Source organism: Colletotrichum destructivum, chromosome 9 (genome assembly GCF_034447905.1).
Source record: "Colletotrichum destructivum chromosome 9, complete sequence".
NCBI classification, from domain to species: domain Eukaryota; kingdom Fungi; phylum Ascomycota; class Sordariomycetes; order Glomerellales; family Glomerellaceae; genus Colletotrichum; species Colletotrichum destructivum.
The window spans coordinates 1,743,722-1,756,094 of NC_085904.1; the positions used below are offsets into that span (position 1 = coordinate 1,743,722).

Sequence of the window (12,373 nt, forward strand, 5' to 3'; positions counted from 1 at the left end):
AGGCCTGGCGTTTGGGCGTACAAAAAAGCACTAGACGGAGAAGGATATGAGGTTGCGGGTATAGAATGATGATATAGGGCAGGTAGAACATTCACAATATCGACAGAGATGCACAGTGCTTGCCTGCGATTACACTCTGCTTCGCATTCTTCCAGTGACCATCGCTCGAATGTCATGTGCTTATATGCACCACGAGGCAGAGTTCGACCGTCGTACGGGGTAGCAAGACACTTAATCTCGTCCAACCTTCCATAGGTCTGAGTTATTCGATTAAACTAATGCGAGGAGGGAGGGAGTTCGGCTGCTTCTCCCCCCTCGACGCTTTCGCAAATCTTCTGGAAGCATCCGGCGAGGTCATATGTCCACATCGCAAGCCTAAATTTTCGTTCTCTGCAACAAGAGCCTCTCTCGCGTCAACCCACCGCGTACTGAAGCAGGCAGAGCCCGTACAAAACCTCCTACCGTACCATGTAGAAAGAGATATACATGTCCACACCTCGTCCATTCCTTCCGTGAAGGGGAGGGGGGAACAGTGCTGGTAGTGGCCGACGGGGGTGGGCTGGTGGTCTTCCTGTCAGGCCGTCAGGCCGTCATCATCATGCGCCTTGCAAAGGGACGCACACTGCTGCATGTCGGCTGGATTTCTCTGCGCAAGCCAGCCGGGCAGGCACGGAAGGCTTGGATGATCATTGAAATGGAAACCGCTTCCCACAAATAAAAGGCGTGAGTTACCGACCATGTCGCTCCTCCAATCCGGATTGGGCCAGTGGAAGAGGCGGGCAATTTCTTCTTCTTTCTCTTCTTCTTCTTCTTCTTCTTCTTCTGCAATGAGTTGCTCACCGGCAGGGAACACCTTCCATATGAGGCATACATCATATACTTCTCGCATGGGTATACATCGCCGAGAAGAACAGGAACGAGTGAGGTGTGGCTTGCTGCATGCAGTTCCTAAAAACTACTGGACAGAAAACATGCACGTCAACACACACACCTTGCTGCGCCTTACAAGTAGGCCACCCATCACACCTGGAGCTATCTAGAGAGGAAGGCTGCCCTACCCGCGTAGGTTCTTCCCGCCAACGCATCGCGACGAGACGAGCAAGCCCCCGTCCCATCTGACAGGCGCCCGCCATCCAGGAAGGCGGGTTGAATCCAATGCCAAGTGGGTTGGCTGTCATGTCCTGTCTCGCCTCGTCTGGCCGCCTAGAGCTGCCCGAGAGAGGTGCGGCACGTCATGGCTCAGTCCTCTCCCCTTGTTATCCTTGGTTGTCCCAACCTATTGACTTCCGGGTTCCTGCGCAGATGATCAACGCCCATCAAGCGTTTAGCCTGTGGATGAAAATACTCTTTGGGTTTTTCACAGCACGCGCTGGCGAGAAGCGGCACAGATATGAGAATCTGGAAAATTGCGTGTCAGGCAAGGTACAAAGCAAGAAACGAATAGGATACTGGGCAACGATTTTGGTCTTTTAACAGCGCCTGGTCATTCTCCGTGTCCATTGTAATACAACTAGCCCAAGGGGCCGGCTGAAAATTCCCAGTTGAAAACTGCTCACTACTTCGGCACAATCACACGGGAGTGTGAAACCTACTTACCGATCCTCTCAGTGCCCTCTTTTCGGCGCTGGCATTATGTTGCGTGGCAACGAAGCCTCAAGTACGTCGGCGCCCTCATCTCTGCGCCCGACTGAGCCACCCTTGAGTGTTCCTCCCTTTTATTACTCTGTAGGGGGCGTCTTCGATGCAACCTGGGCTCAAACTGGAGCAGTAGCTGTCGGCGAATGCTCGTCGCTCACGTCCCACAGCATCAGCCGTCAGATCAGCTATAAGTCGGGCTTCGGCTTTTCAAGCATCACGGCGGCCGGTGAATGCCTCGGTCAGGGCGCGCAACGGGAAAACTTGTCAGCTTCGTGCGGGCCTGTCATGAACCATCATACGGTGGGCAAAATTATTGACCAGCCCGATGGGGATAGGCGTTGATGAGAAGACACCAGGAACGGTCTGGTAAGGCGAGCCCGGATCCTGTCAAAGAACAACCATCACCGCGAGGGGGTTGAGTGATGGTGAATAACAAGTAAAACAAGTAAAGACCAACCGGTAGCGTACCAGTGCCCTTCTGCCCCCCCCCTCCCCTCCCCCCAACAACAAGCCGGTACGGTCCCATTGAGGTTCTGTCTGGGAAGCGCAGGTAATTGCCTCGTGGGCAGGTGGGTTCAGTCCACTATGACATTTAGTCGAGGGGCCGGGGGCCGCTGTCTTACTCTCGTTTGGGGAAATGTCTTGGGTTTTCCAGAACCAAAGGCGATGGTGCCCCCCAATAGCCCGAGATTGGCCGCACATGAAAACGCAGCCAGTCGCGTGCCTGCTATGTCGTCCACTTGGCCGCTTGTGAGAGGCTCAGAAAACCTGGCGTCACGAGTTGAGTCGGTGTTTGCGTGAAGCGCAGGGGAGAGGGGGGCTTGGCTGTAGACGGTAGGATACAGAATGAGGACAAGCAGTGTTTATGGCGTATGCAAGCTATGCCCGTACTTTGTTTCTAGGGCATAGGATTCGACAGACTTTGTGGGTGTTGGACCTCCTTGGCCACAACGGCTCAATCGAAGCATCGGAACGACGGGACCGGGAGAAAAGTCTCACTGTACCAGTTTTCGACATGAGGGGGTCTGCTATATGCCTAGATGCCATCATATGGATTGATCATTTGAGGGCCAAACATCCGTTCGCGGCGGGCATCATGATCCATAGTCTGTGAAGGCTGGAGTGCGCAAGTTGTGCTGGAGTTGACCACTGTTATGGTCCCGATTCTCGTGAAGACAAGCGACATGCGTGAACATGAGATTTGGATATCGTTCGGCCCCGGGTCCGACGCCCACGTAATCGCATCTGATTTGGCATGCCACACAAGAGTGCATATTCTTCCGAGCGGTGTCGCGCCTGTAGCAGGTAACCGGCGATAATAGCACATCAGAATGGGTAGCTAGACTTCTTCTCCCGTGATCTCGCCCAAGCACTAAGCTCCCACCGCACATCTTCGTCGGGCAGGGCAGGTTCGTAGCGAGATGACTGCAATCAAAGGGAGTCACCGTAGTGCCCTGAAATCCATTTCCTGCCAGACATCCGAGATTTGGAAATAGCGCAGTTTAGAAGCAGGAAACACACCAGATTGCAGGTCCCATTTATGCCCTTCGTCACCTTCGCCCTGGCAGTGAGTTCATAACAGCCCTGCTGTTAGAGAAGAAGGAAGAATCTAGAAGCTGGGGAATAGTTGATTAGTGTAGAGAGAGGCGAATGGCAGCGCAAGCGGCAGTAAGAGTTCAATCGAACCTGGAATTCACTCTCGTCCACCGTCCAGGAACAAGGGGCGAGAGAGAGGGACAACATGCAAAGCAGGGGCTCTTATTGGAAGAGCGACGTCCCGAGGTTCCAAAAGCCCGATCCCAAACAGCGGTGATGGCGGCGGGGAAACTGGATGACAGCCCGCCGCCGGTGCAACAGAAAAAAAGAAGGGAAAAAATGGAAGGAAAAAAAGAAAGCCGAGTGGGTCTTGGATGGGGATCAGCTGCGCGGTATGTCCCGGGTTTGCCTTGCTTTGTGCCTGGTGTATTTGTGAGCGACCACAAAAGTTGCATCAAGCAAAATTCCAGGCGGAGGATGGAGGAGTTTGGGCGTAACTAACTACCTACCTACCTACCTAGGTACATCACAACCTAAAAGATACCTAGGTACCTAAGTAGAAAGATAGGGTACCTTTGTTTTGAAGGCAGCGGGTTTCGGGCTGCAGTCATCACCCACTTTCATCCACAGGACCGCAACCCAAAAAGAACGAATCAATCTGGAGAAAGGCATCTTGCAGAGAAGTTGCGGTCTGAGGCATTGTCTCCCGTCATGGTTTCAGGGGCTAGGAGGCATGGGTCTCTTTCTTCGATGAATCGGCCCAAAGCAAACGCCCCAGTCCGGAAGGCAGCAGGAAGAAGGAGTTGTGAGAGTTGAGGCAGGGCAAGCGCAAGTGCGCAGAGTACCGCCTACCTTGCCTTGGACTTATCGGTCTGCTCGTGCCCTCGTATCTAGTACCTGTTTGGAAAACGGAACTCTTCCCCCGCCTGAGTGGTCCATGTCTAGCGGGAGAAAAAGTACATAGCATGGATGGTGGCCCGGACACTCCAGCTACGAACTCCGATAATGTTAACGCTATGCCTGGCCATGCCGTCTGGCGAATTGTATTGTGGGACCTGTCGCGGCTCCTCCCCTCAGCCTTTCCCCCTTCGCCGTGGCAGAATAAGTTTCCTCGCCTGGCCCTCCCCTCCGTCCTTGGTCCTTGGTGACGCTATGCTGGGACCTGCAGCAAGTCGGGTCCATCTCTCGCGTTGGCTTGAAGGAATATCCGTCTGCGACGCCGCCCCTCATCCAACGCTCCGGTTTTCCTGTTCAGCGGAGAAGGGAGGAGAGGAGAAGAGGATGCCCAGGGGGTGGCTAACAACCGTGACCAGTCTGCGCAGTCCACACTAGTTAGTCAACCGCAACCCGTTAGGAGAGAACTGAAAGGTAGAATCGGGGGAGGGGGGAAGCCTATTGCTGACCTGTTCTGATGGGTCCTGACACAAAGCTTCTGATTGCTGCGGACTGTCAGGGACGCTTCCGCGGTGCCATGAGCACCAAGCTCCCAGACCCAGTCCCAAAACCTGTCCAAGCCTTCGTTGTTTGCCCCCTCCCCCACCTCAACGAGACGGCGAAGTTGAGCAGAAACAAATTTATGCCAGGATGGAGCTAGGAGACTGCCTAATCAGAGCAAACATAAGGGACAAGGAACGGAGGGAGACAGGAACGGAGGGAGACAGGGACGGACGGCAGTAGCTGCAATTGAGATATCTCGTTTCGCGAAGAGGAATTCATGATTCCTAGAGAAACACAATTGGAGGTGGGGGGCGGGATGCCCATCCCTTCGTGAATCAGTACCCGTCTGCATAGTATGCATTTTTAGTTTTTAATTTTCGTACGAATAATGTAGGTTTCTTGGTGGTTGCTTGCCTCGTTGGTGCAACTTACTCGTCTGCTTTGTCTTCGCGCCCCCTCCCGGGCTCTCGTCCTTTTCGTGGTTTCCGACCTTTGTCGCTTTGCCCGCAGGAAACAGGGCGAGGGGCTTCGCTCCGGACCTGTGAGAGGTTTTGTTTGCATCCCATCCGTGCCGTTCCTTCAAAAGGCAACCTGCCTCGCGGTTGGTCGGACGGCCCAAGGTATCTCAAGGGGGGGGGGGGGGTGGGGTGTCTACAATTAGAATGAATGAATGTGTGCGTGTTGTGTATATCTTGTATTCCATATCTTCCGACAATTGAACCAAAGAGGCATGACTATCTGTTTTGGCAACAGTGACAGCAGTGACAGCAATAGGCGTACAATGCTTACTTCACACGAGGTACATACATAATAAAATGGTGATGAAAAGAGTGCATTTTCATTAGCCAAGCAGACACAATTAGAAATGCCCATGATCGTCAGCTCATCATACCTTTCTACCATCCCCTCCTCTTTGCTCCTCGACAGACGGCAGCGGAAGCAGCTGTGGCATGAGAAGGAGAGTGTCCTTCACCCGATGTCGACTTGGACGTTGCTCGGTACCTGGTTTGTTGATGACCGCCTGATGGCCCCTGACAACTCGCGAAGCGCATGGGTCTCGTCAGATGGTAAAGTACTTGCGCTACGTACCGTCAGACCTTGAACGATGTACCTGCCCCCTTGCAAAACAAGGCACTGCTTCTTTCGGTGCTGCTGAGGTCTCTAGTAGTCGCTTGCTGAGGAGGCCATAGGCGTCACCTTACCCAAGGTATTGACTAGTCGATGAGGTACGCCACTGATACCTCACCTAATTGCCCAAATCAGCAGCACCAACGAAAAATAGGTACCTCCCGTCACCTACGTGCCAGCGCCAACACACCTAGCATTGTCCATTACCCCCTCCGTTTTACTTTTTCTTTGGCTTTGCACTGACAGCGTTACTGACCTCATTCCCGTCTGGTCTCCCACAACTACCGCCGACCTCCACCAACCTCAGCCATCTTCGTCTTCGTCTTTTACATCAGACACACCACCACACACACTCCCACTCCCGTTTGATCTTGCACCACCACTTTTGATCTCTCCCTTCCCCTCATTTAGAGCTTCTCAGTCTTCGTTGCCAAAGCCATAATCTATAGCAGTTACCGTTCTGCGGCTCACTCTCACTCTTGTGTCCTGCCAAACAAATACACAGAAGCCAACTCGCCCGCAGCTTAGCAACTCATCGACTACGAACCCCAACACGACGGCGCATTCGTATTGCGTCAACCCGGCCTTGAGCAGCACAACAACCCGCCGAGACGACATTTCCAGATCCCTAGTAGGACCGCATCCTCCCGCACAGAATCCCATCGCATCCCACGTCGCATTGTCGAACATCATGATAGGCCTGGTTCCGAACCACGACTGCCGGCTCCCGAGTTAACAAAACCCAACCACATTCGATTGGTATGAGGACTAGACGAGCCTCCATTCCCTTTGCTGTCTCACTTGACAATCCTTGGCCATGGAAAAGACACCCATCACCACGAACGGGTCCTCTGACGCAAGCCAGTCGCGATTAGTACACGCAGGGGCGTCTGTCACTCCTCCCTCCAACACTCCTACCACCACCGCCGAACCCCAGCCGCGCTCCAAGGAATCCTCGGCCACCACATCCTTAACACCATCGCCGTACAACTCCCGCGACACTTCGCCCTCAAGACAGCCCTCAAAGCCCACGATTGCACCTAAGTCGTCCTCTACCCCCGGGCTGAGGTCGCGCAAGAGCAGTCATCAGGACTTGACCGCAGTCCGGACGGCCAGGTCCAGCAGCAGCATACCAGGCCCGCCGACATCTTCAAGGGTTCTTTCCGCAGCCACCACTCCTACCCTCCTTCCAAACTCGCAAGAATCCTTTCTTAAATCCATCAACCCCCAAAAGGCGCCTCTCAACATCGAGGTGGCCCAAACGAGAGATAGTCCTCGCTGGCCGGTGTCACCTCGCTTGCGCTCGCCTCCTCCGCAGCTTAACAAGCCTCAAAACCCGCCCGCGCCACGCCGGGGCGAGCAAGAGACGCCGAGGATCAACCTTACGAGAGCCTCTCCTTCTCCTCAACCAGATCCCCTCCCTTCCATGTCCGAGAGCGAGACGGACGATTCGCAAGTCACCTCTGGTGTGAGAACACCGGTTACCGTAAACGGATCGGCTTTAGAAACAGTGCAGGAAGTCAGCTTGCCGAACTCACCAGGACAGATGGACTCCACGTTGGAAAAGGTCAACGAGAAGTTGGCCCAAGAGGCGGCAGCTAGCGCCGACAACCTCACCCAAACATACAACAACCGGACAGTTCGGCTCAGCAGAGGCTCCCTTCAAGCTACCGAGACGAGCGATACCGCAACGCTAAGAGTGCGATCCCAGAGCTCTGCACCGGTAGCAACTGTGACGCGGCAGTCCAGCGTGCTGTCAAACAAGCAGGGGAAAAGCAAGGCGACGGGAGAAGGATCCTCCCTCATCGTTGAGACGGAAACAGTATCCTCCATTCCCCAGGTGGCACTGGCGCCCGCTTCTAAGTTGGAAGCTGGGACCGGCACACTCAAGGCAAAGCCTAGCACCGAGACAATTCGACCCAAGAAGGAAAAAAAGAAGACCAGCCGGAAGCAACCGACTGTTAACTCTGGCAATGGTGAGACGCAATTCCATCTCTACATTTCCCCAGCGCCTGTGGTCAGTGTCCGCAGCAATCCATCTTCCGCCGCCCACTGAAACTTTTTCTCTGGTGCCGGAACGGAAGCTGGCGGTGGTTTCGCGGCAGCCCGCGGGACCCATGTTTCAGCTCTCAACGTGTAATCTTTTGGGAATCTGCCTATTTTGGGACTTTTGTTCGTTTGCGAGAAATTTACTGACGATACGTCATTCAGCTTCCTCTAAAGCAGACATCTTTGAGGCCAAAGTGGCTAGCGCAGTTGATGAGGCCAACACCTCGGACTCGGAAGAGACTTTCGTTTATGATTCCAACCCCCCTGATGTAGGGGATAGGCGCCGGTTTCACTCCCGAACCCCAAGTGCCACTTCAATGATAAGCCAGGCGGACAGGCCTGGTGGCATGGGCATGCGCTCGATCCACGAAGCTTTACAGGGCGGCGGTGCCGCAGCGGTTGGCCTCAAGAAGAGCATGAAATTCGTCAATACTTTCAACAGCAACGGAGCTGAGACCCTGGGCGTCGACGAAGATGGCAAAGGCAGCGGCAGAAGCGTTGGGCCTGGCTCGGGCCGAGGCACCACGAGGCACCATCACCACAATCATTTTGGACGGTGGGGACGACAGCCTGGTAGCTCACATCCCTCTCTCTTCGATAACGAGTCGCTGTTCCCCAATGCTGCACGATCGAAGCTATCGGGAAACACCTCAAGGCAGTCGTCCGGCCCTCCTAGTCCTAGGGTCGCCAGTTCTGCCAGAGGTGGCTCGCATGCTCTCGGAAAGCGATCTTCGATACAGATGGCTCGTTACGACGCAGCCGATGACACCACAACTACTGGGGCAGACGACGAGCGTACCCCGCTGATATCATCCACCGTTCGATCTGCGCGAAGAAGCCGGCGTCAACCCACCAACATGCGGAACCTCGAATCGCAGGCATACAGGCAACAACCGTCTTATTTGAACCGGTTTGCCGCCTGTTTAGTGGTGACAATGATGCTACTCCTCGTCATTACCGGCGCTATTGGCTTTATGTTCGCCACGTCACAACCGCTCACGGATATTCAGCTGGTTTCCATCAAGAACGTCCTATCTAGTGATCCGGAACTCATGTTTGATTTGACGGTCAAAGCTCATAACCCCAACATCGTAGTGGTGTCGATCGATCAGGCGAATCTTGAAATATTCGCCAAGTCACCTCACGCCGGAACGGACTTTGACTGGTGGAAGCGGCCACATGACGGGAAGGAAATCGATTCCGAGGACCCAGACATGCATGTCCGGGATGATCCTCCTGACGACCCGCCAGACGATGATGCTGCGCCAAACATGCGCCTGGGTACCATCACCGAGTTTGACAGCCCATTATCTTTTGAAGGATCCTTCTTTAATAAGGGTGTTTCAGCATCGACAGGCACCATGAGGCTCCATCTCCCAGGTAACCATTCTGCCGGGGGCTCGGAGCGCTGGGGCCGGATTATTCAGGATGAGTTCGATTTGATCATCAAAGGCGTTGTTCGTTACTCCCTACCTTTGAGTCAGCGGGTACGAAGTGCACCGATATCTGGAAGAACGACAGTCAAGCCCAATTCTGCCAACGATCCATCCCTTCGACCAAACACGACTTTGCCCGGTGAGGTACCGGGTCTCGAACCGTAGGGCCCTTTCACTGGCAGTCAACACAATCATCCCCCCCCCCCCCCCCCCCTATTTCCTTTGTCAACTTTATATTGAGCGTGCATGGCATGGCTAGCATTTTGAGGTAAAAGTGGCGTTGAGTGGGATCTCTCAGCAACAAGGGCTTTGGAACAAAGACAAAAGCGACCTGTACATACATACATCTCTTGATGAGACTGTCGTCAATGACGATGGCTCTTCTTCTATCTTGAGCCTGCGTATTTGCGCAGGCATACCTTTGCGTTGCTTTCCCTCAACCTCCATCCACTTGTGGAAGACATGCCCTCATCCAGTCGGCATAGCGCATCAGGAGGCGTATCACACTCCTTCAGGGATAGGGCTTTTCCTACCATAGGAGGCAGCTCTGGGGCTCACTTTCCACCCAGAAATTTTCCTTTTAGTGGACTAGGGTTTTTCCTTGTTCAATACGGCCATTTCACACTTCAGGGGTTCATATTTTATTTCACATTTTCGCATTAGAAGGGGAAAAGTGGCAACTACACTGTTGTAATTGTAACGAAACTTGATGAGTAGGAGGAGGGACAAAAGTGGACGAAGAATCAATTGCGCCCACAGAAGCGGTTGACTGGGAGAGAAATTACACCCAGCAACAGCAAAGGTATGCAATGCAGATTGCGATATTGAGAGGCTGGTAATGAAAGCGTCAACGTGAACAGACTCAGATACGGCCTGAGGGCGATAACACCAACCACATAGTTGTTTAGTAGACAAGCCTCGTCATCTCACCTGCTTGAAACATGAAAATGACGGGATGTCATACCTCAATCTCTGGGTAGGCAACATTTCGACCAGCAATGACGTCGAGGCACACTGATTTCGCTCTATATTATCTATGTGTGTCTCTGGTCTCTCTGGATAACCAAGTGCAGGTCGGAGTAGCTAAACAGATTGCCAAAAAGTGTCCCCATCCGCTGGCCGTCATTAAACAGTTGTGAGCCCATAACCAGTCTGGCACTTCCGATAAAAACATTGACCGCCTTTAGTGAACGTCAGAAAGGGGATGATTCGTGGGTAAAGTAACCCCCCAAGCAACGTGGGGATTTGTGGTTCATTGCGGTTCGTCCTTCCAATCCTTTTTCGCCTTGGAAACTTCGTCTCCGATCGGAGCCAAACTGGACCCACCATGGCATCTTATCTCACCCTGGTCGATTCTATCGTTTGTTAGCCTTGGGTTGCGGAAAAGGTACTCACCGGACACACCAGGAGTGTGCGTCGTTGATTTCAGTGAAGCAAAAGAAGAGAGATCCCAGAGGCAACCAGAAAGGACTAGTGGGCAGGCAGTGGAGGGCTACTTCAGCCTCTTTCCCTTCATTACATGGCATCCACATCTGATCCACTCGACGTAGCTCCGGGTTCGAAGCGGGCAACTTGGCCGAGCGGTCTAAGGCGCCAGACTCAAGATAACGGCGTTCTAAAACCCACATCTTCCCTGTTGATCAGGGAGCATTCTGGTCTCGAAAGAGGCGTGAGTTCGAATCTCACAGTTGTCAAAATACTTTTTGTCGGCATTCTCCTGCCTCTCCTTGCTCCCGACCCTGTCGTCTTTTGTTCCTCTTTGCCTCAGACATGTTAGCCAGATGTTCCTTACCAAGGCAGAATAGCTGGTTGTTAGTTTGTATGATATGGTCACCAGAAGGACTTCCTTCTAGCACATTATGCACTCACGTATGCTCTCTTCCGACATTCACTCCAGCGCTATTGATCCTTCCTTAAGAACGCTTCCATGGGGCCGACCACTTTAGTTAGAATGTCATGAAGTCGTATGGCTGGAGAAAAAGGCCCGAACAGAGGCAGCAATCCAACGACGCGCTCGAGGTGATTCTATAGGTTTAGTTTGCGCCCAAGTGTCAGTCACTTCCGTACACTCGGTTAAACTTCGGGACGCATTCTCCTACCGTCAGATAACGCAAATGATTGTACGAATTGTGCCATTAGCGTTCTCAACGAGTCATATAACACGGGTCTAACGCTCCTTCGCCCACTACTCAACCAAAATAATAATAAGGAAAAGCGAGGGCCATTTTCTCCGAGTTTGTTTAGATTCCATAACTTCCAGCTCTTTCAGGGTGGATAAATAAGGCTTAACAGACACACGTTTACACGTAAAATGCCTGTCATCACCACCAAGGAGTCCGCCTCAGCCGTCGCCGACGCTCTCAAGGCTGAGGCCAGCGAGGCCAAGCCGGCGTACCTCGTCGTCTACGCCTCGCACCGTAACGGACGCTCGTGGTGCGGCGATTGCACGGCGGCCGAGCCATACATTGAGAAAAAGTTTGGCGGCGACGAGAACACCGTTCGGGTCGTCTATGCGGGCTTGCCCGAGGAGTGAGTGGATCGAACCCTCCCCCTCATCCCCATTTCCACACACCTAGGGCGCATGTGGAATCGCCAAACGGAGTCGCATGCCGCGCCGATATTGCTGTTGCTGACGCCGGGGCTACAGGTGGAGGACGAAAGAGAACCCGTGGAGACAGGCGCCGTTCAACGTCACGAACCTGCCCACCCTGATCAAAGTTTCTGGCGAGAAGGTGAGTCTTGCCCGTTCCCACATAGGGCCGCGACCTACACAAACGTCCGCCCTCGCGACTTCTCACAACGTCATCCCCGACATGACACCGCTGACATGTGAGGATCAGAAGTGGGAAAAGCTTGTTGAGGCGGATGTCTACGACCAGAAGAAACTCGACGCCTTCGTCGGCGGCAACAGCCGCCTGTGAGTATCCATACAAGCAAGCTCGATAGAAAAGAATAATAAAAAGTGTAAAACATTTGCAACTTCCAGCGGGTAAGATGTCGTCCACCCATCGTCCCTTGTCGACAGTGTTGTGAAACCATGTGTAGGGCGCGGGCGAGTGCATAAAGGGTCGGTATTGGCGCGATCTCATTGAAACCTTACGTTCAGACCGAGACAAACACACAATATGTATTCTGGTGGAGGTTCATCC

The 12,373-nt window shown here is 53.4% G+C and overlaps 3 protein-coding genes across 3 annotated transcripts; 2 read left to right on the top strand and 1 right to left on the bottom strand.

Moving 5' to 3' along the window:
* Positions 1-872: 872 nt before the first annotated feature.
* On the bottom strand, positions 873-2,085 carry CDEST_13651 (uncharacterized protein; the record flags this gene model as incomplete). The annotated part of the gene is made up of 1 exon (XM_062929807.1): positions 873-2,085. The coding sequence occupies exon 1, from the start codon at positions 1,176-1,178 to the stop codon at positions 873-875; it is 306 nt and encodes a 101-aa protein (XP_062785858.1). The 5' UTR covers positions 1,179-2,085.
* Positions 2,086-5,994: 3,909 nt separating this feature from the next.
* On the top strand, positions 5,995-10,173 carry CDEST_13652 (Putative vacuolar segregation subunit 7). Its single transcript, XM_062929808.1, has 2 exons — positions 5,995-7,715; positions 7,951-10,173. Exons 1-2 carry the CDS (start codon positions 6,557-6,559, stop codon positions 9,387-9,389), a joined length of 2,598 nt encoding a protein of 865 aa, XP_062785859.1. The 5' UTR covers positions 5,995-6,556; the 3' UTR covers positions 9,390-10,173.
* Positions 10,174-11,381: 1,208 nt separating this feature from the next.
* Positions 11,382-12,208, top strand: CDEST_13653 (Putative Thioredoxin domain-containing protein). Its single transcript, XM_062929809.1, has 3 exons — positions 11,382-11,753; positions 11,872-11,956; positions 12,065-12,208. The coding sequence occupies exons 1-3, from the start codon at positions 11,536-11,538 to the stop codon at positions 12,143-12,145; spliced, it is 384 nt and encodes a 127-aa protein (XP_062785860.1). The 5' UTR covers positions 11,382-11,535; the 3' UTR covers positions 12,146-12,208.
* The last annotated feature ends 165 nt before the right edge of the window (positions 12,209-12,373 follow it).